The sequence below is a fragment of the Amia ocellicauda genome, chromosome 8, assembly GCF_036373705.1.
Source record: "Amia ocellicauda isolate fAmiCal2 chromosome 8, fAmiCal2.hap1, whole genome shotgun sequence".
Lineage (NCBI taxonomy): Eukaryota > Metazoa > Chordata > Actinopteri > Amiiformes > Amiidae > Amia > Amia ocellicauda.
The window spans coordinates 13,051,639-13,074,373 of record NC_089857.1 but is presented as its reverse complement, the minus strand read 5'-3'; the positions used below and the strand labels follow the sequence as shown (position 1 = coordinate 13,074,373).

At 42.4% G+C, this 22,735-nt stretch overlaps 1 protein-coding gene across 7 annotated transcripts in view; it reads right to left on the bottom strand.

Moving 5' to 3' along the window:
* Nucleotides 1-216: 216 nt before the first annotated feature.
* wdfy3 (WD repeat and FYVE domain containing 3) overlaps nt 217-22,735 on the bottom strand; it is a 101,243-nt gene continuing 78,724 nt past the window's right edge. For 5 of the 7 annotated variants that reach the window (XM_066712076.1, XM_066712080.1, XM_066712079.1 and 2 more), the window contains exons 37-64: nt 22,187-22,296; nt 21,608-21,790; nt 20,784-20,941; nt 20,404-20,481; nt 19,698-19,925; nt 17,596-17,764; nt 16,776-16,939; nt 16,397-16,545; nt 15,382-15,502; nt 15,173-15,258; nt 14,897-14,977; nt 14,339-14,393; nt 14,050-14,169; nt 13,475-13,592; nt 11,362-11,468; nt 10,736-10,889; nt 10,054-10,145; nt 9,484-9,696; nt 9,111-9,258; nt 8,633-8,787; nt 7,833-7,991; nt 7,346-7,525; nt 6,830-7,012; nt 5,999-6,095; nt 5,524-5,886; nt 5,016-5,127; nt 3,923-4,120; nt 217-3,657 (exon numbers count right to left, since the gene is read on the bottom strand). In XM_066712076.1, the coding sequence (XP_066568173.1) occupies nt 3,537-3,657; nt 3,923-4,120; nt 5,016-5,127; nt 5,524-5,886; nt 5,999-6,095; nt 6,830-7,012; nt 7,346-7,525; nt 7,833-7,991; nt 8,633-8,787; nt 9,111-9,258; nt 9,484-9,696; nt 10,054-10,145; nt 10,736-10,889; nt 11,362-11,468; nt 13,475-13,592; nt 14,050-14,169; nt 14,339-14,393; nt 14,897-14,977; nt 15,173-15,258; nt 15,382-15,502; nt 16,397-16,545; nt 16,776-16,939; nt 17,596-17,764; nt 19,698-19,925; nt 20,404-20,481; nt 20,784-20,941; nt 21,608-21,790; nt 22,187-22,296 (4,102 nt within the window). In that variant the 3' untranslated portion in view covers nt 217-3,536. The remainder of the gene's footprint in view (nt 3,658-3,922; nt 4,121-5,015; nt 5,128-5,523; nt 5,887-5,998; nt 6,096-6,829; nt 7,013-7,345; nt 7,526-7,832; nt 7,992-8,632; nt 8,788-9,110; nt 9,259-9,483; nt 9,697-10,053; nt 10,146-10,735; nt 10,890-11,361; nt 11,469-13,474; nt 13,593-14,049; nt 14,170-14,338; nt 14,394-14,896; nt 14,978-15,172; nt 15,259-15,381; nt 15,503-16,396; nt 16,546-16,775; nt 16,940-17,595; nt 17,765-19,697; nt 19,926-20,403; nt 20,482-20,783; nt 20,942-21,607; nt 21,791-22,186; nt 22,297-22,735) is intronic. The other 2 variants (XM_066712078.1, XM_066712083.1) reach the window with 1 other exon arrangement.

Here is a 22,735-nt window from a genome sequence, read left to right as displayed (position 1 = left end):
AGAAATTTAATTTTTCTGGTGACCATTAAGAAAAAACAAAGGAGTTAGCTGGCTATTAAGATAATAAGCTTAGCACTGGCCTATACCTATACTTTTTATTATGAAGGAACCCCTTAATGAATAACAAATGTACCATTTTCTATTTTATTTATACATCTAATTTCATGCTTTAAAGAACTAAGAAAAAGAACAAGAAACAAACAAAAAACTGGAGACTTTTGGTGGTAAATAGCAGGAATTTAATTAAAATAAAAAAAAAAGGTTTAGTACCAGAACTATTGCATTATAGTTACATATTTTTTGTTGGGTTATTCTACTCTTTATTTTGTAGTTGTACTGAAGACAAATATACAATGAACATTCAGCTATCACAGATTGCACGCTAGATACTGTAGTAATGCATCAGTCTAGCACAAGACCACCAAAAAAAAATAACCCAAAGATTTCATCTGTTGTTTTTCATATATAGTACAAAATCCACCAGAGTTCTGTCCGTTTTCCAGTATTCTCTTCATTGCTGTACACATAATGGTCTTTTAGGGCTTACAAGTAATTAGTTAATGCCTTATGAAACAAAATCAACAGACAAACAAAACATAAAAAAGGATAAAACATGTACATTGCACTGACACAGAAAGTCAGCTGTGTTAATAATCATGCAACAAGTAACAAAACTTGCTGAAATAATAATGAACAAAACAACAACTTTAAAACCAGTATATTTGCATAAATACTTTATACAGTTATTTTACTGTAAAGAAATGCGTCCATTAAAATGATAGCGCTCAAAATAAAAATGCATCTGATAAAATTATGGTTCCTTACAATTTGTACATAAGAAGGTGCAAAATAACTCTCCGAATGGTTTTGCTCTTTAGTTCTCTGGAAGCTGCCCAGTGACAGCAGGTCATATCAGCATGGTGTTATGATTGCACACTAGATATACATACAGTACATGAATTATTAGAACATTAACAATAATAACAACAGAATGCAGGCTATATGGCAGAACAGGGGTATGATGGGTACACTGTACAGAAGAAATGGACTGCTACACATCCCTATCGAAAGGCATAGGAAAATGTTACATGTATGACGCAACAAACAAAAAACAAAAAAACAACCAATAAGGTTTTTTTCTAACTGGTAAAGCAGCATTTAAATAAACGGTTGCCCACAGTACCAGAAAAACAATGATTCTCGAGGCAAAAGCAAATCTCGAAGTGCTCGTAAGTACACAGTTACACACGTTTCCACACAGACATTAAACATCCCTACAGTTCCTGGCTTCAACATCAAATCGACACAGGTACGGATACATTTTAATTTCCCTTTTCACAAATGGGTAATAGTGGAAAAAAAAAGTTTTATTTATTTTTAAATATATATATTGGTCCATTTTATATACAGGGCAACTCTGAGGTGTCCTGTTGTTTGGACATCCCAAACTGTAAGACGTTTATTAGCAGAATGAAGTGTATGTATATTTCCAGGGCATGGTTACAGTTATGAAGTTGTCATCTCTGACATCCTTTCCTGTGTATACGCTTACAGAGTTTTCAGATGTGCCTACAGAGGTACACTCGAACGGTTTTGTCTACCAAGTCACTTTGTGAGTGTGTCTGGTAGCCCTGGCATGACCTCATACATACACACACTTCAATAAACACAATGCATCAAGTGGCTTTACAGTTACCAGCTGTTTACATATATTTTCTAACAAGTTATCAGTTAATGCTTGAAATTTTGGAAATTACAGAAAAAAAAAAGTCTAAGAACATTTCCAGTAAATGCAATAATAAATAGATTTCAGCAGGTTAGTTAAATACAGGTGACTGTACGCGACTGCTTCACCTGTAATAACCCTAATATATGCATGATTAAAACAACGGAGACCTTTACTACGATACCTTTATGTGCACGTGGTGTTCAACAGGGTCACAAAACAAAACTTTGCAGAGACTGTGATTCTTAAGAAACCAAAATAAAGGCAGGAATAATACAATTAATATTCACAATCATGACTCATTTAAAAAAATATATTCATATAACCAAATTAAATAAGAATTTGTAATGCTTTCAGATGCTTGAACGCAAAAGTAAAATCTGCTGAAGGGACTGAAATTAAACAAGTGTGTGTATGTTAACAGGACAAAAGTAATAGCAGCAAATTTATATCATACGTTAGCCCGTTTTTCGATAGAGATCAAGCTTACTAGTCCATGAGACACATTAAATATTTGACAATAACAATGACTTACGATCTCCCCTTGATTAAATAAAATAAGCTGTAAACAAAGAACCCTTGCTTAACTCATTCCACGAGAAGAGCTGTAGTGGTAGTGTATATATGACCATCAGTGTATGGCATCTAATTTCTCTGTAACACTGAAAAACTCATACTGCTGCGACATCTTCATCACTAGCTCTGACTCCACTACGGATCCAATAAGCTCAAATAACCGCCAGCTGAAGAACCTCCCCGTTTTATGATATGTTGACTCAAGCTGCTTTTTAAAAAACAAAAACAAAAAAAATGTTAATCTCAGGAACCATCCAACATACTTCCTTTTACCACAAATCATCAAGATGAAATTAAGAACCAAAATACTGGCATGATATGTTGCAGTCTTAGAGATGTTAGAAGTGAATGTGTCTTCAGCATATAGCGCACTGAAATGTCGTTTCAGAGCTCTACAACCAGCCACTGTTCTCTACGCTTTAAACTGAGTTAGAAGCAGATGCAGACATCCAGATACTGTGGGCAACACATGAACAAAACAATACCATAAACAAAAACATCTAGTATTCATTGCATTTAATCCATGTAAAACACACTAGTTTCTATCAATTCATGAGGATTTGTTTTTAATCAACATTCATATAGTCCCCAGCCCATCCCCCCTGGGAATCTGTAACTAGTGACCTTGACTAAACACTTCTTATTTTGTTTTACAAGCGGAAAAAAAAGTGGTTAGTCAGAATTCCTATGTAACAGACAAAACGGTTGTAATCTTTTTTTTTGTTGTTGTGTTTTTTTGGATCTAGTTAAAAAGGCCATTGTATTTATTTACAATATAAACAATTTTCTTTTTTTTTTTTTTTTACTTCCCAAGGAGGCCTATTATTACTGTATATCTAAAATCTAAAAAGCCAGTGTTTCCTTGAAGTTGTTTAGTTAGCGTTAACCGCGAGACCAAGCAAAAGTGACTGAGGAAAAAAAAAAAAAAAAAAAAGAAAAGAAAAAGGTATTGATCAAGAACCATCAAATTCATCCATCTCAAACCCACCCCAACACCTCCTGTCGCAGCTACCTGCCACGTACGGAACAATGAACACACTCCAACACAATTAGTGATCCCTTTTTCGTTTGTTTTTCTAAATCAGTGCTTTATACACAGTACAAATACATGTATGTGAATGTCCACCTTCAGCTCTTTGTCCTCCCAAGAAGCCATTCGGCACAGCTGCACACAATCACAGACACGGGCCCAGTCTAGCTATCGCTCTGCCGGGGCGCGGGGGCCGGGTGAACGCTAGTTCCTGGAGGTGTCTTCAGATCCCCTCTCATGCTGCAGGTTGTAGTAACAGTTCTGACACACTCGTACAGGGGAGGAGATCTTCAGACGCTTGATCTCAGACTGGAACCGACTGCACCTGAAATGAGAGGCAATGAGGTGGAACTGTGAGTGTAACATGACTACAACACTTAACACTTCAATACTTTTATTCCTTTTACTGTTCTGCACACTTTACTGGGGAATTTTAAGTTTTAAATTGATGGTAATGTCCTGTACCAAGAAGTTTACAAAGAGGCTTCACAGAGGCTGCACAGCACTGGTGAGAGAATCTGTTTGAATGGTTTATCATTATTGCTAACAGTCTCATTCTACATGATGTATTCAATGTAAAGCTCTCTTACTTCTGACAGAAGAGCTGTCCGCAGTTCCTGCAGTGGTGGCGTCTCTCTGTGAGGGAGAACCGCACCGCGCAGCCCGAGCAGCTGTCCACCACCTCGTCTTTCACCCAGTGGTCTGCAGCCGAGCGGCCGGGCTGGTCACTCACGGACCAGCTGAACACCCGCCCCCGACCATCGCCCACGAGGATACGGCTGTGGTCCCTGCAAACCGAAACCAAACCGCACAATCTCACACCCAGCACAGCCTGGATTCATTTTATTTTCATTCAGTTCCTTTCAAAGGTTTGTTTGTTCACATAAAATCCTGAAGTTTGTACTTCATGAACAATTACATGAAATTAAACAAGAGTTTTAAAAAAATATAACTGAAAAAAAATAATCTGTAGCAAGTTTATTCTTATTAATCGCAGTAAAATCATTAAACAAAACCATAACATTTGACTAAATTACCCTAATTCACCTTATACAAATATATACTAAAGAAGTACTACTACTACTACTATTATTATTTTAACAATGTTATGTGTCGGTTTGAGATGACAATCTAAGAATATAATTTATACCAGAATCCTTACTTACTTATTCATAACTTGTTAATAGGGGTATGTTTCTTTGGGATTTTGTTTTTAAGAGGGGGTGGTAAACTGATATTCAGCTGCTGGAAGTGGAATGGAATCAAAGCAGCAACTCGTTCATTGTAAACGCAGGAGCCGCCTGGACGATTAGTTCATTGAACAACAGCGACTCGAGTCGAGCGAGACATCTACTAGTGTGCATGTTCTGAAACCCAACATAAGAAAGTGGAGGAATCAGCTAATCTAACTTCTCCATTTGTCTACAGATCACACGGTAGAGGGGGCGTGGCGAATGTCAGCTGGAAGTCTAAAAAAATGTGCATCATATAATGCAAGTCTGTCATCTAAACCCACCCACTGAATCGATGCAGACGTGACTGTGAGACTAACGACCTCAGTATTTTGTTCAAAAAGAGCGAATTGTTCATGAACTGCACATCACTAGTGTTAAGTCAAAGGCAAATGGCTCGGCAGCAGAGCTGTGGAGTAAGGTGAAAAACCAACAACAATAAAACGCATACTTGGAGATAGCCAGGGCGCTGATTTCTGCTGGATGGGCATTGTCTTTCCGGTCAAAAGCAGTGTGCATGGTCAGCTTGCTCCGGAAAACCAGCTGGCGCTCCCATCTGTAGCCTGCAAGAGAACAGACAGCCCAGGGAGTTCACTTGCAGCCTGCAAACATCACGACTATTGTGTTGCTGGACACTCTTCTATGTATGTATATTTTGAATTATGAAGTGAATAGGAAAATACAGAGTGTAAACATATCTTAGTAAACCACATCTCAGTGGGCGATATTTCCTTGCTGTGCGCTGTAGCACACCACTACTCTGTGACTCAAGGAGACTATAGTCCCTGCAGGCTGGACTGAAGAGCAGCTCTATGTCCAGTTTGTGGGATACACCCTGCATTCGGGCAGGTTGCTTTTACTGGATCTCCACTCAGGAGTCCAGCGCCGTGGTGTGAATGAATGCGACCGGCCAGCGTGTGACCTCGGCACGCTGCACCGCTGCTGTCCTCTGCACTCACCGGGCCGCAGGACATTGTAAGGCCTCGGCTCCACCGGCCCGTGCTGCAGGGGCTGCGGGTGTGTGGTGCTGTGCAGTAAGGGCTGGGGGTGAGCCTGCACTGGGACCCGAGTCCGGCCCTCGGAGTAGTTCACAAACACAAAACCGTCCTTCTCGTCCAGGCTGAGCGTGTCCGACCAGCGTCGGGAGTCGTCCGAGCCGCTGTCCGCTGACCAGGAGGTCCCCGGCCTGCCCACGGAGCCCTTCGGCCGGTGGATGGCGCTGCCAGGCTGACTGGGGGCAGCCCGCCGCTTGACTTCCTGGCGGATGCTCTGGTCGTCCCCGTCCGAGTCGCTGCTCTCGTCATCGTGACCTTCCTGTCCTTCTGCAGGGAGAAGCAGAAAAAAAGCCATGACTGATGTGCTCCACATAAATATGCATCTCACCCAGAACAGAACAGATTAAACCCACCCCCCAACCCTGCCAAAGTGAATTACCCATCTTGTCTTCCACACAGCAGTCGGGCACATCGGGGATGTCCACAGGCTCGGGAGCTGGGGTCTCTGGGACCTGCAGGAACTCCATTCTCCAAAACTACAGAGACACAGGGTCAGCATTAACATCAAACCTGAACAAGAAACTACCACCTCTGAGGCCTAGATCAAGTCATAACTTTGACCCACGTGTGGATTGTAAATTACCAAATTATACCCTCTCTCCTCTTGATTTATAAATAGTATAAAGTGTATTCTAACAATAAATTAAACCTTGATAGGATACAGGTGTCTATTTTGTGGGTAGGTCAAAACTTTAATTTGTTTTAGCCCTAAGAATTAATATTCCTGTCAAATGTTTATCCCCCATATCACTCCACTTTGGAGACAAATATATTTCCAGTCCAATCCTTTCAATATGTCCTGTACATTGTATCTTAAAGACACAGAAGTCCACCTACGGGCAACGGCACTGGGCCCGTTTGCTCTGAGTCTCAGTATAGCCGTCTCAGAGAGCAGTTTAAATAGCTTTCCTTGCCCTGGGTGTAATGTCTTACTTGCTGACAATCCTGAAGAATGTGCCCTGTTTGCTTCCCCGTTGCTGCTTCTGCTCTAACTGGGAACATTCGGATTACACACCCCAACAAAAATAGGTTGTAAAAACATTTTAAAAGGGCAAAATCAAATTGTGTTGCGCAGACTATTCAACGATACCCTTTTGTTTCAACAATTAGGGAATCGCCAACACTTGGGGTTTCATACTCTCCAATTTGTAAGAGACGATTCTTAATCTACTCCAGGGACACTTGATCCAAGTAGTATTTATTTTTTTACCCGCACAACGCCATCCGAGTGTCCCGTGACGATGACGTTCTGTGTGTCCCACTCGTTCATCTCGGACACACAGCAGCACAAGATCTGCTGGCTGCGGCCAGTGAAGGTGTTGACGCTCACGATGGGGCTGCCGTTGATGCTCCACACGTGGATGTAGGTGCCAGCGCTGGACACAATATCACCCTGAAAACACACACGCAAACACTAAGCACGTAAGACCGACAAAATGGACATTTTGCAAGTGCCAAAATAACGAATGCTGTCTTAATACTGCTACCAGTACTTGGCAGAGCTTGGTTCCCCCCCTCTATCATTAGGAGAGAAAACAAACACACATTTGATTATGATTTCACTCTAAATGAGCCCTGCCTGTCCTTGCACTTCTTCTCACGGCAGCACTCCACAGCTGCTGAGACTAGGAAGGCAACCATCCAAGTGAACACAAAGCTTTACAAGTGACAGAAAGACCAAGCAGCTGTTAAGAAGAATGCTTTCAGAGCAGGCTGCGGGACGTACGGTCAGCTCGTTGATGCACAGTGCAGACACGGGCGACCGGTGCCCCCGTAACTGGGTGACAAAGGCCAGCTTGTTGAGGTCCCAGATGATGCAGGTCCTGTCTCGGGAGCCGCTGACGATGATGTGATAGGCTGAGGAGGCTGTCAGACATGTTACTGCGTCTGTGTGGCCCAGCAATGACTGCAGAGAGGGAGGAAGGGAGTGAGAGAGAGAGAGTTTCACCCACACGTCTCACTGACAGCAACTCGATTTCCTTCAGGATACGCATATATAAACACTGTCCTGCTCTAATCACACACCAGGCTATTTCTTTTGAGGGTGGTGAGGTGTGTCTGAGCTTTAAACATGACTCCAAATGACTTGTAATGAATTTAAAGAGCTGAACTGTTGATCTTCATTTTTCTTTCAGCTGGGCATCTGAGTCTATGTATTGATATGAGATGAAGCAACGTTTAGAGCAGTTAAAATCAAAATCCTGTCAGCTTACCTGTTTCAGGGTGAGTGTTTTTGCCCTCTCTTTAGACGTTCCCATCTCCCACACACAGATGGCAGTGCTTGTGCCTCCAGTAATCACCAGCTTGGGGTTTGGACAAATGGCACACAGGATCTGACCCCATTCGGACAGGCCTTCGTACACAATGACAGCCTGCAGGGAAAGCACAGATTTCACAGTTGAGTCTGAGGTCTGCAAAGCAGGTGTGTTGACATGCACAGATTTGGTTCCATCACAGAAATCACTGTTTGGAGAACTGACAAGACTACAGTGTCCACCAGAGGGCAGTAGTAATACATAACACATTTCATGGTTGATAAATGCAAACTACGCAAAAGGCACACCTGCAAAAATATATATAGGCCTCTGTACAATATAGCATCCATCTTGTGTGTAAAATAAAACATTAAAACGGGTATTGGGATTCTGATTCTAGGCCTCAGGTCAATCTGAATCAAATAGTGTCAAGCCATTCAGAATAAATTAAAAATATATAGTCATTTGTTCTCTATATTATAAATGTCATACCAGTCACAGCATTTATTTTGGGAGAAAGTAGGGCAACATAAAGCAAACATGGACAAAATAGACATTTGATAGTTTATTGAGACCTTCAATCAACTGGTTTCAGGGATGGTGACCTCCCTACCAGTAGTGTTCTGGAAAATGTACTGCCCAAGGCTAAAAATCCTATAAATAATAAGACACTCCTAAATCACTGTAATTCACTGCACTGTGTTTTACGGCAATATATAACTGGCAATATAAATTTCCTGGAGAGATGGATCACCAACCTTATCAGACTCGTAATTTGCCAATCTGCAGCTGAGGTCTGCGTAGCCCCAAGCAAACGTTTTGTTCCAGGTGGGGGGGATAAGAACCTTGTTCTGCTCTACAGCTAGGATTCCTTTATCTGTACAGACTATCTGTCCCACTGGATCCTTCAGTTCTAGGAAACATTAACAATGCAGAATTAAAATAAAGCAGCGGACAGAGACAGAGAGAGAGAGAGACAGAGAGAGAGAGAGGTCTGTGTAATTGAAGAAAGTGGCCAAATGGAGCAGTTGTCATCTTATCTCAAATACGATTGTGTGCATACCTCTGTTAGTTATTTTTTTTACAAAGCATGCAATTCTTTGGGGAAGGACAGCCCTCTGACACTTGCTCTACGCTCTGATTAGGGCTCTGTTTAACTAGAACAAAGATGAGTCTCCTTCAGACAGTTGAAGTGTCTGTACAGAGAGCTGCCGATAGTGAGAACCAGTCTCCTACCTTTGACTGGTGCCAGTGAAGGCCGCAGGTTGTCCAGATGGTGAAAGAAGATCTTGTCAGTGGCAGAGCTGAGAGAGGCAGGGATCCCAGGCACTTCCCCATTGGCTCTGCTGCGGACTCGCTTCGGCGGGTGCGGTTTCTTAAACAGCTAAAACCAAAACACACTTAAGGCATGTTTCTCCTGGTTTTACCCTTGTTTCCAATGTGTTGAACATGCTTTTACTGTGCTTTCCTACACTGGGCCATTGACGTATGACTTATTGCAATTTCTTATTATAAACAACAACAAAAAACATTTTAAAATATAAACAAAATGCAAACAAAAGTATTCAATTTAATTTGCTGATCCAAACAAGTCGCCCCACCAGCGTACCTGCTTGGGGATCTGCCCAAAGTTATTAATGAATCCAATGGTGGCGGTCTCTTTCAGGGGGTCGTTGATGTTGTAGATGTCCACCTGGCCCTCATAGAAGAGATGATGAAAAACGTTCACAGCTTCCACTGCGGGAGGCCCCTGCTGCTTGAACCCGAAGATCAGGTCTATCCACTCGTGCAGATGGGCGCTGACATAGTCACACTCCAGGGCCTGGGTACACACAGTCGATACAGAATGATGTGTCAGACTGACCTCTCTGGTCAAATGGCATCCAAGACATAAACTTGGGTGTACTTTACATAGAGCAGATAAACATCCTTCATGTCGTAGCTGGACCTTGAGTCTTCTGCTTTTCCTTCCATTACATTTCTTAATTTACTTAATTGAACCAATTCATTAAATAATTGGTCTACATTCCCTCTTGCTGCCTGTTACACCAGTGTCTCTCTAGAACCAGAAGTGTATATTGTGGGCCTTAGCACAGTATGGGAAGAGATATTTATGATGTACCCAGCAGCTTAACAAGAGAACTCCCAAAGTCACTGAATGAGAAGTGGGCCCTCTTACCTCTCGGTGAACCCGGATGAACTCTCTGGGATCCCCTTTGGCCCATGGAGGCAGTATCACATCTCCAAGCTTGGTGCCATTCTGTTTGCTGCCTGTTGCCAATACATATACAATACTGAATCATCAATATGGATGTGCAGCAGAGTATGCTTCAATTTAATGTCAGACCATGCTTAGATCCAGGGTTGGAGCAATTTAATGTGGTGTCAGGCCTGCCAATACTTCCACTTAATTAAAAATCTAGTCACCTTTACTACCCTACACCCTGTCTTTTACCATAATTACAAAAATAACAAAGCGCTACAAGGCAGAATAAGAACAGCTGACTTTATGTAACACTTATCTTCAAAGTAGATGCACCACTGACTCCATTGCCTTCTGTAGCAGCTGAAAAACGTACTCGAAATAATCACAAAGTCTGGATTCTGCAGACAGGCTTATCAATCAATATCACTTTCTACTGGAACCAAAATACCTGCTGAAGGAAGTGGCAATAGGGGTCTGACACAAGCCCGTGCAATTTTACTGCTTTTCATTTACAGTCATTGGATAATCCTCTCTCTAGTCTCTGTCCATCAAGAAACAGATGAGATGTACATGGCATGATGGCAAAGACCCGAACAAGATCCACACAAAGAAGAATCAAGGAATTAAAAAAAAAAAAATTGACGTTCTGCCTTACCTAAATCAAAGTTATTGGAGTTGAGGAGAAACTCTGGGAGATAGAAGAATTCAGGGATAAGTTCCTTGACATCAGCCATGTTGTGTTTGGAAGCTGACAGCCAGGCTTCTCGAACACTGTGGAACATCCGGTCAGCCAGGTCGAAATGCCCTCCCTGAGAAGATCAAAGCAGGACAGTGTTTCTTATTGTACAAGATATGTCACCTCGTGCAGGTCTGGGCAAGAAAACAGCAAAGTGAAGCCGAGTTGCACACACTACAGCATTTGACATGCATCTCTTTCCAGTATAAAAACAACTTACTTTTGTTAAATTTAACTATCAACCCCTTTCTCTTCATCTAAAAATCTTTTGGTTCAGGATCCGCTGTAATTGACCTACAGTAGCCAATCTGTGTTGTGTTTTCATGCTGGTTCAACATAACAAAAACGTATAAAATCATCCTGTGAAACTCACACCACTGCATTAAGTGTCCCGAAACATTGCTGGTAACTGAAGAATTTTAAATCCTGACAATTCTGTTAACGTGATGACATTCATACACATGATACGAGGTACAGGAATATTTGGAAATGCTGCTGTGTGATACTGGCTACTACTGGCTAAAGAGGCACACAATGAGGATTACCTGCAGCCTCAGGAAGATCTGGGTGAAGGGCTCCATTCTGACCAAATATGAGGCCACAATCATGGCAGAGGAGTAGTGCGTCCCGTAATGATAGGCTGGGGTCTCACCTGAGAATCAAAGCAATGTTAATTCACCAGAAGGATGATGGGAATTCAGAGAGATTGCTTAGTCAGTTCTAGACGGATTCCCAGTGAATAAGCCATCCCAGGGTTCAGATGAGGAATGAGGAAAATGAGGAAATCTCAATTTGTTTCTAGGTATAAATATGAGGTTAAAATAAGTTACATGCAGACACTAATACACAAGTTTATATGTATTTTTGTTTGCTTTTTGGACCAAAGACAGTCACAGATGAGTCTTTCATTGCACAAACTACTGTAATTACATCTACAATACACAGTGAGGGAAAAAAGTATTTGATCCCCTGTTGATTTTGTACATTTGCCCACTGACAAAGAAATGATCAGTCTATAATTTTAATGGTAGGTGTATTTTAACAGTGAGAGACAGAATAACAACAAAAAATCCAGAAAAATGCATTTCAAAAAAGTTATAAATTGATTTGCATGTTAATGAGGGAAATAAGTTTTTGACCCCTTCGACTTAGTACTTGGTGGCAAAACCCTTGTTGGCAATCACAGAGGTCAGACGTTTCTTGTAGTTGGCCACCAGGTTTGCACACATCTCAGGAGGGATTTTGTCCCACTCCTCTTTGCAGATCCTCTCCAAGTCATTAAGGTTTCAAAGGCTGACGTTTGGCAACTTGAACCTTCAGCTCCCTCCACAGATTTTCTATGGGATTAAGGTCTGGAGGCTGGCTAGGCCACTCCAGGACCTTAATGTGCTTCTTCTTGAGCCACTCCTTTGTTGCCTTGGCTGTGTGTTTTGGGTCATTGTCATGCTGGAATACCCATCCACAACCCATTTTCAATGCCCTGGCTGAGGGAAGGAGGTTCTCACCCAAGATTTGACGGTACATGGCCCCGTCCATCTTCCCTTTGATGCGGTGCAGTTGTCCTGTCCCCTTAGCAGAAAAACACCCCCAAAGCATAATGTTTCCACCTCCATGTTTGACGGTGGGGATGGTGTTCTTGGGGTCATTCCTCCTCCTCCAAACACGGCGAGTTGAGTTGATGCCAAAGAGCTCTATTTTGGTCTCATCTGACCACAACACTTTCACCCAGTTCTCCTCTGAATCATTCAGATGTTCATTGGCAAACTTCAGACGGGCCTGTACATGTGCTTTCTTGAGCAGGGGGACCTTGCGGGCGCTGCAGGATTTCAGTCCTTCACGGCGTAGTGTGTTACCAATTGTTTTCTTGGTGACTATGGTCCCAGCTGCCTTGAGATCATTAACAAGATCCTCCCGTGTAGTTCTGGGCTGATTCCTCACCGTTCTCATGATCATTGAAACTCCACAAGGTGAGATCTTGCATGGAGCCCCAGACCGAGGGAGACTGACAGTTATTTTGTGTTTCTTCCATTTGCGAATAATCGCACCAGCTGTTGTCACCTTCTCATCAAGCTGCTTGGCGATGGTCTTGTAGCCCATTCCAGCCTTGTGTAGGTCTACAATCTTGTCCCTGACATCCTTGGACGGCTCTTTGGTCTTGGCCATGGTGGAGAGTTTGGAATCTGATTGATTGATTGCTTCTGTGGACAGGTGTCTTTTATACAGGTAACGAGCTGAGATTAGGAGCTCTCCCTTTAAGAGAGTGCTCCTAATCTCAGCTTGTTACCTGTATAAAAGACACCTGGGAGCCAGAAATCTTGCTGATTGATAGGGGATCAAATACTTATTTCTCTCATTAACATGCAACTCAATTTATAACTTTTTTGAAATGCGTTTTTCTGGATTTTTTTGCTGTTATTCTGTCTCTCACGGTTAAAATACACCTACCATTAAAATTATAGACTGATCATTTCTTTGTCAGTGGGCAAACGTACAATATCAGCAGGGGATCAAATACTTTTTTCCCTCACTGTATCATATGTATATGTAACCTGTAGATTAGCTAATGAAATGCGTTTAAGATATAAATATCTAATATTTCCATATATCCGACGTCTCAGATGATAGATGAAGAGATACATATTCATAATAATAAAGTACCATTTGGATCTTCCCAGTCTTTGAATCTCTTTTTATACTGGAACAATCTGTCGTCAGTCTGGGCTCCCATTGGCTTCGACAGGTTCCGGAACGTTTTTGGATTGTTGAGGTCGAGTTCCTTCAAAAAAACATGCACGTCATTCTTAAGACCACAAGGCCTGACAGGAAGAACTAAATCTGTCCTTCTCATGCCAGAGAGAATCCTTTACACTATAGCGCAATATGTACATTAACCATATAATGTAAACATCACTTTCAATGGTAAATGTGACCCTTAGGTGTAGCCTGGCTGAATTATTCCCTTTGAAATCAGACAATACGTTTGAGCAACAGCTAACCTCTGGATCATCAAAGCAAGACAAAACAAATATAAATAAAACAGAGAGCATCAAAAGAACATCACCATGACAATAAACAAACTTGTTTTAAGAAAGAAAAAAACAGATTAGATTAACAATAGCCTTTCTAGATAATGGCAAAAAAGCAGAACCTGACAGCTCTCGGTCTGACTCCTCCTGAACTCTGCACAAAAAAAAAGCAGAACTGTGTTTAGACTGAGCTATTTTTGCTAGTACCTCAGAATCATAGTCGGCCAGAATCCACGGGAAGACAGGGTACTGCATCAGATCATTGTAGGAGCGGCCGGCTAAGGTATTCAGGTGCATGAGGTATTGGAAATTGCTGATCTCTCCTCTCTGTGTAGGCAGGAAACACACAAGTAAGGAGGAATTCATAGTTCTCAGCATACACAACTTTTTGTTGTATTGTATCTGACATTATCCTCAGCAGTTATCCAGTTATCATAATGCAAAATACAGCACTAAAAGGAAATGACCCACAAGACCTGACAAGACATGTTCATACCTCCCATCTCTGTGTTACAGACCTCTCACCAACCAAGGTACTCAGCAAACCAGACCTATAATAAATACAAATAAATATACAAAGTTGATATAGATACAATCAGGTTTATATTTTTAAACTTGTAATATTTCTTCAGGATGTGCAAACAAAGGAAAACAGAGAACCTATTCATGCACAAACGTGTTGAAGCACCACATGCTCCATTCTCCTCAATTGTAGAGAAATAAAATTTAAAATGGATTTGAACTACGTATGTCAGTATCTAGGAGCTCAATTAATATGCATGAGTACATTTCCATTCCAAAACTGACCATTTACAACAGTTATGCTTGACAAGTTGCAATATAATCTTCCGTTCATATAATGCCGTGTCTAAAGTCGATCTCTCGCTGACAAAAGAACTCACAGCTTAGGGTAGTTGCCTTTGTGCCTTAACCTAGGATGCTGCAAATGACAAGAGAATAAAATACTTACCAAAAACAAGACCTGGCACACCCTTTGCAAAGGAATGACATGCAATAATCATTATCTTACTGAATTGTGAAGTGGAATACGCACCCTTGCTCTACGCTGGTGTTAGGGCGCTGGCCAGACACAGACTCTGAACTATCTGCAAGGGACGGCACCACGGCTAGAAACCTGAAAATACAACAATTTGAGAAATGTGATTGGAATGAACAAACAAAAGGAATTACAATTCTAAAAGCATGATAAACCTTTATTTATACAACCAGGTCTACTTAATTCAGTGGCATGGGAGTGCAAGAAGCAAATGGAAAAAATTACAATCAATCCCATTCTGGGCCGAGCAAAGTAGCTCTCACTGCTACCCACCTCTGGTAGACTTTGTTGCGAACTCCTTTCTGAAATGTCAGTAGGTAGTTTCGTCCATCACCAGAAAATACTTCAACAGCAATAGGCTGAAAAGGAAAATCAACAGGATTTGCAAACTGGCCTTGCGGTGCTTTGTGAATATACTGCAGCCAGCAGCAGCCCTGTATAGCGCGTGCCTGCGAATCACACGGTGTGGCTCGTGCGCTCACCTGCAAGAGGTAGCGCCGTTTGTGCACTTCTTTGATGTCTTCATAAGCAAAAATACTGCAGGTTCTCTTCAGCTGACTCTGGCCTTGCCGGGCTCCCCTGGGGATGATGGGCTCGTGCATACTGGGAACAACAAATCACAAAGCCTCCGCTCAGCACACAGCTATGTGAGGTTTCAGAGGAAGTAACTCAGATGTGGGTCTGCCTGTGCTACGCTCGCTGTCCGCCATCTCCTACTGAGGGAGTTTTATAGACAAGCTGTAAAGCATGATGTTATATTCTAAGTTCTCTCTGGTTTTGTTTATCCACAACAGTTTGGAATGGACACAAAAATGAATGAAGAGAGACAGACGCAGTGCAGTGTAGCTGGGGAAATTAGGTGAGGTCTGCAACAAAATATGAGATTCCTTTGCTTGAAGCATATTTAGATAAAACTGTATTAACTGCAGAACAGAAGCAACATGCAGAGCACTCTCTCTCAATTGTACAAACATAAGCAAGGAAAACAAGTCTTTAAGGTATATAGGATTTCTTGTTTTCTCCAAACACCATCAAATGCAACTTATTGCTATAGGTTTTCTCTTTCAGATTGAGTATTAGAGTAATAATTGTAATATCAATAACGTTCAGTGAAGGTTACGGAGAAATGACCAGTCACAATTGTCTACAGCCGCTTTTGTTCTTTCGAGTTTGTCTAAACTAGTCTGGTCTCTGAACATGGAGCAGTGGGGCTGGGCTGCTCTTCTCTGGGTGTCTCTCTCAGGCTGGGAACATGAGCCATTTCTGACACTGATTTATAGGGATCCAGGACAGTTCATTGAAGAGGCAGTCAGTAATAAAACAGATTGTTATAGGCTCCTAGCAAGGACAACGGGTTGTTACATTTATGTTATGTAAACAAAAAGGTCAGTTTAATTAAAAAAAAAAATAATAATAATATATATATATATATATATATAATCATCACACATCTTGAATCACTGTCTCACGTAATGCTTTCAGTGGGTATGTTCTTACTTTGGGGGCAGTGTCTCAATGTCACGGATCTCTCTGCCTATTGTCATGGTGAATCCATCGATGACGTAGAAGTGCTCCTTTCCGAAAAGCAGAAGCCCCTCGCTAGTGTCAAGGCCCTGGACTCGGGCACATCTGTACATGTGCTGAATCTAGAGGGAACAGGGAGACCAAACAACCAAGCACAACAAACTCAACAAAGGGTCACAGTTCCATTTCTTCATTGTTGTCTGCATATTTAGAAGGGACTTTTTTTACAGGCTGCACACAAAATACTCTAAGTGACGTCACTGCTGTAAACCTAAGTTGAGTTGTTGACTACTAACTAGTCTAGTAGGAAAAGATTGCTGATCAGCACAAGAGTGCGAGCTCCGTGCCTCACCTTCTCTCCCTCCTCAAGCAGCCTTAGTAGGGTGGTGTTATCAGTCTTCTCCTCCTCGTCCATGGCCCCAGACTCCAGCACTTGGTCCTGCAGCTGCTCCTGACTGTCTTCATCAGCTCCGTCCGCAGTGGAGCGGGAGCGTTTCAGAGGGGGCTTCACTAGGCCTGGGGAGGCATGGGAACATCTAATGAGCTTCCCAGAGAGCCTGAAGGTACAGCAGTGGGTGGCTGTGGCTCTAAACCTCTATTGAACCCTGATTGCTTTAGAAAAAAAAAAAATCTGACACACCCAACTGAGAATATGCATTCCCTTCCAAAAAGAAAAATTAGTTTTCTTTTGGAAATATCGTGAGCCGTGTAGAAATAAGGAGGACAAAACGAAAATTCCAATCACAGTTTGATCTGGCTTCACAAACTGTAGGCTCCTTCACGAGTGTGCTGACAAAACCCAAAAGGTCATATTATATCGACTCAACCTGTGCTTGTGTGCAATCTCTCTCTGCAACGGGGGAAAAACAACTAAATTGTCAGCACCAGGTAAGAAAGCTCTACAGGAGATTGCAGGTTTGAATGGATTCAACAACCTTGGAATGAGAGTCTTATTTCAATCCTTGGGAGGGAGCAGTGGTTCAGTGACTAAGCTGAAACCTGCATCATTTATGGCAGAACACAATTGTTATGACTGTTTCTTTCATTAATCGCTCTCAGGTGTAATTACAAAGCCATTATATGCAGAGCACAAGGGCGTGCACTGGGGCTGAGAAAATCTGTAGTAAAGGGTCAGTTTGTCTCTTACTGGAGGGCTCATTGGAGGCTCTTACCTTTGACCTTGGCAATGGTGTCCTCCCCGTGCTCGGGCTCATGCTGTGTGGTCTCCCCCTCCGAGCTCTGCTCAATGGAGTGCTGGTACATGCCAGGGTTTCCAGATAGCACACGTATATAGTATTCCTTGCTGTCATAACTTATGGCTCTCCGGTAACGAGTGGGTTTCTGAGAAGACAGCGCATGAGGGTCAGAACGAGACGTCATTCACGTGTTGTCTTACATTGACATGACATGTCAAAGTGCATTTCAGGCAGCATGGTCAAAAGTTCCCAGCCACCAAGCACTTCAGGTGGAGACTCTGGCCTGGATTAACAGAGATGTGTCAACGAGCCACATGAAGAATAAACTTAATGAAAAACAAAATTACAGGAAACTGCCCCCACTCCACCCATTTGCTCCAGCTTGTGAGAGATTACTGTGCTCGAATACAGTAGCTGTGCGTACTTGTTTGCGACTGGCACTTCGTATCTCTGCATTTCACCGACACACAGTGAAAAGCCTGTGGGGAAACTAGCACACTGTGAAGATTTGCTTGTAAGCAGCTTATAGGAATGTTGTCACAGGAGTTTTCTTGTTGCTGCTGCTGTTGTTTTTTCAATAGCATAAGAACAAACAGCCACTGCAAACATTTAACCCAATTTGTGAGATATGGAAAAACAAAACCCCCTGTATATATTCTGAATTTGTGTCAGGTTCTTTCACAGCGACGGACACAACTAAAAGTTTAATTTCAAACAAGTGCAAAAAGACAGAACAAAATGCTGTATAGAGGCCAGGTTAATGTACAGTTAATTCTCATGAGCAGCCACTGCAATGCTGGTTCTTATTCACATGCCATTTGCACTATCCATGTTGTGGTGAGAGACGATAGAAAGACTGAAAAGACCCTTTAAGAGTATATTTTCCAAATCATAGTACCGTACTGAGCAGAAAAAATACAGTTGTAAGTGAAAGCCTGTGCAGATGTTTAAACCTTGTGCAAGCCATGAAATCAAGCATCAGTGCCCAGCACACTATGTCACAGTGAGATTTACAGCAATGGTTCCCAGCCCTGGTCCTGGAGAATCACTGTTGGCTGGTTTTCATTGCAACCCTGTAGTCACCTAATGAACCCGAACCATCTCCAGCTGTTGAGGAGCTGAAAACAAAACCCGTAAGGTTGAAGTAAGAATCCAAGGGCTCAATTTAGAGCTCGATGGAATGAAAACCAGCCGAGACTATTTCAATTTAATTACTTAACACAGTCTAACAATTCAGGACAAGGTGTAACCGTGCTTCTGCATTTCTCCTCCTATTGGACCTATGAAGTGCTTATGAAATGGTAATGGTCATCCCTTGTTCCCTTGCTGTCCCAAAGGTGGAAGTGGGTTTCTTATTCCACATCCAGGATGTAATGTGAGTCTGCAGTACAGCTCAGACACGGGTCAAACAAACAGGCTGAGCAGATTTCCACAGGCCATGTCAAAGCCACACGATGGAGAACTTCATGCAGCCTAGTGCACAAATGCTTTGATTGCATTTCTAATCTTTAACTCAGCAGCACAGTTTCACCGCTACCTTCAGAGGAACCACAGTCCTGTCACCACACTGGGGCACTTCAGGGGGGCTAAGTGTGGGGACAATCTAGATGACACATATTAGAAAACAGAGAGGAAACAACTTCACTTCCCTTCAGCTTTCAATACCCCAGTAAAATATGCAATCTAAGGTGTTCAATATGAAAGAACTAGCATATTGAACTAATGTCAAATCACCATTTTAGGATTAAAAGCCTGGCCCAAATTTACAACAATGTGTGCTTCAACATATTGACATATTGAAAGCACTGTGATTCAAATGCCTAAGGCTAAGATGTAGAAATCATCACATTACATATTACATACATATTACTTATTATCCTATTTTAATCAATTTGCCCGGGGGAAGGGAGCAACTGCCGGGCTTCTGTTACGCTAAAGTTCAACTACACAAAAACAACCTTGGGTTTCAGTCTCGGAGCCCAGAAGGGCAGGGTGCCGAGATTCGCACCGCCAACAGATTCCGTTCCGTCTGTTTAGACTGCATGAAAATGGAGTCACAATACAGGGCAACAGCTTACCTGAGAGCTGGTCTCTTGCTCGGTGTCTGGCACGAAGGGGTAATGGATGTAGAACATGTCATTGCGCACCATCTTCTTCCTCATGCGGCAGGGCCCTTCCGTCATCTCAAGAAGGAACTTGTCCAGGTGAGACCCAATGGGCGGCCCCCACAGCCCCCTCTCTCTCAGCAGCTCGTACTCGATCTGAGCCCATTCCTCAGTCACGTACTTCAGGGCGTTCTGCTGCCTCTGCACCAGGGAGAGGGTAAGGTTATGGAAGGTCTGTACTGTACTTCATTGTCACTGAAAGCCACATTAACAAATGGGGTGGGAGTTATACATCTTCATAATTCCTCCCAACTCCAGCTTTATTCTGTGAAAACATTCACTCTGGGCACTGGAAATTTACCCAGCATATCAAGTAGCGAACAGTGACCTTGTACATTTTTCTTCTGCTTAGTCATTAAAATATACCCAAAACTCTCCTTTTAACTTCATACAGGGAGAGGTCAAGAGAAGTCTAACTGGCTGAGAGAATTCTTATGAATTACGTTTCCCAAGGGGCATCATGTGATTCAGTGAAAGTAATGAAAATGATTATAAGGCAATTGGACACTTATGAAGGAAGTGTGAAAGTCCTAAGTTTGTCTATATGGTCTCAGCCAACTTAACACCAGAACCCAGAGACATTTCATTGTTACACATGTGTATCCGGCACGTTTCATACCTCTTGATACTCCTTGTACTGCATGGCAACCAGATCCCGAACGACCGCAATGTGGGTGAACATCCACTGGAAAGTTTCCTGAAGGTATACATTTAGATTTTTAATTGTAATTTGCAAACTAACATTATGTGCATATCAAATCTATAGATAATGATCTTTGTGAATTAATGTCAGTATCATGTTTTCCTCTAATTAGCAGTGCATGAAACCAACCCAGTTGACAGCTGAATATAAATCCCTCCACACGCTCTATGACATGATACCACCGGTCCGATCGGTGGGGTGCATTGGCTACATGAGCACCTCCACAAGATGCCAAGGTATACACTGGGGAGTATGTACAAATTCACAATGCACTTTTATCAAGGGATGCCGTGTACCTGAGCAGAGAGGTTATTCTTATTCAGTCCACTTTCTTTCCTGTTGCGCCTGGCCCCAGTCAGTTTGGAGAGGCCAAAGCCACTGCTGACTCGGGAGAGCTTGGACTGCGTGACCGGGGCTACGGCCTCACCCTTGCTGATGCACTTCTTCTCGTGGGCTGCACAAGAACACAGGGGGCACAAACAGAGTGAAGTCACAGGCTGAATAAACTGACAGGATACACTTCACACAGCACACACCAGTCACTAAGAACAAGCCGTACTTTGGTTTCTGTACATATTGCTCTTTTCTTACCCTACTACATAGACAAATGCACCACAACAACAAAAAATACAACTGTATTAGCCCTACATTGCTACATTGGTACTTTCAAAATGCTTTTATGACTATCGGCAAGTCAAGGGAACAATTTGTACATAAGGAAAGTGTTACAGTCATCCTGGTTTTGTCCTCTAAGCAAAACTGGTTAAGACTGTGCCTCAGCTGCAGTTTTCACGGGAGTGTGAATTTAGTAAGTGGTCTTAAACAAAAAGGCGACAGTAGAACGAGATGCAAGATATCCCCTCAAAAAAATAATCTTACCAATAGGCCCTGAGCAGAAATGTTAAACTATGTTATTCCTCATTCCAGTTGTGCTTTTAAGGCTATGAGGGAACACACTGCAAACGATCAAAGGATCATGTTTCCTACGTCACAGTCGATAAAGCCAGCGGCTGCCTTGAAACTGAATAACAAGGCAATTAAGATCAGTTTAGCCTGTTCTGTTCTAGCTGTGAGAAGTTTCTGTGCCTTTTTTTCTTGAGAAAGGAATTGTAGAACTAACCTAGGTGGTTCTGCCAGCTCTTGGCAGCTGGCTCCTCAATGTGTGCCCTGGCCGTGACGATGTCCACATGGCCTCTGTCATTTGTTGGCAAGGCCACTTTAAAAATCTCTTCTAGAGCTTGCTTCTTACTGAGAATGAGCTCCGTCCACACTCTGTTCACGGCTTTCAGTAGGAGCTGTCGACCTTGTGAGGTAAAACCGAAGGAATGAAGAAGAGATGATGATTCAATAATAATTAAAAACAGCTGTTATGTAAACATTTAAATTGTACGAGACGCACACTGCTGGACTGTGCTTGAGACAGATTGCTTACAGCACACACGTTATCAGACCTATGTTTAACAGACACCTTTTAAATATTCCTGTATCTCCACAGGAGTAAATATGGCTATTTTATAACCCTCAAGCAAAACAGATACAACAACAGCTAAACCATTTCAGATTAGGGGAATCAAAGAAACTCCTTTGCAAGATATTCCTTGAAAGATATTAAAGAGGTGTATTAATGCATATACAGAAGGATAATGATAAACATGACAAATAAGCAGAAACCCGATTCCCAATGATCAAGCAGCTTTACCTTCACTGACATCCTGGCCATGGGGCCCGTCGGGCTCAATGTCAGAGGGCATCATGATGTGCCAGGTTGTCATTCGTGCTTCAGCTTCCAGACCAAAGCCATCGACACTGCTGGTGGAAACAGAGATCTCAGAGTGACTTTTCATAACACGAGTATATACTGGGTCTGTAGAGCACTTTTCTCAAAAGTCCTTTAGCTTTGTTTCTAAATTCGGTAACTATAAAATTAAAGGCATACAGTGAGGGGAAAAAAGTGCTCCTAATCTCAGCTCTTTACCTGTATAAAAGATACCTGTCCACAGAAGCAATCAATCAGATTCCAAACTCTCCACCATGGCCAAGACCAAAGAGCTGTCCAAGGATGTCAGGGACAAGATTGTAGACCTACACAAGGCTGGAATGGGCTACAAGACCATCGCCAATCAGCTTGGTGAGAAGGTGACAACAGTTGGTGCGATTATTTGCCAATGGAAGAAACACAAAATAACTGTCAGTCTCCCTCGGTCTGGGGCTCCATGCAAGATCTCACCTCATGGAGTTTCAATGATCA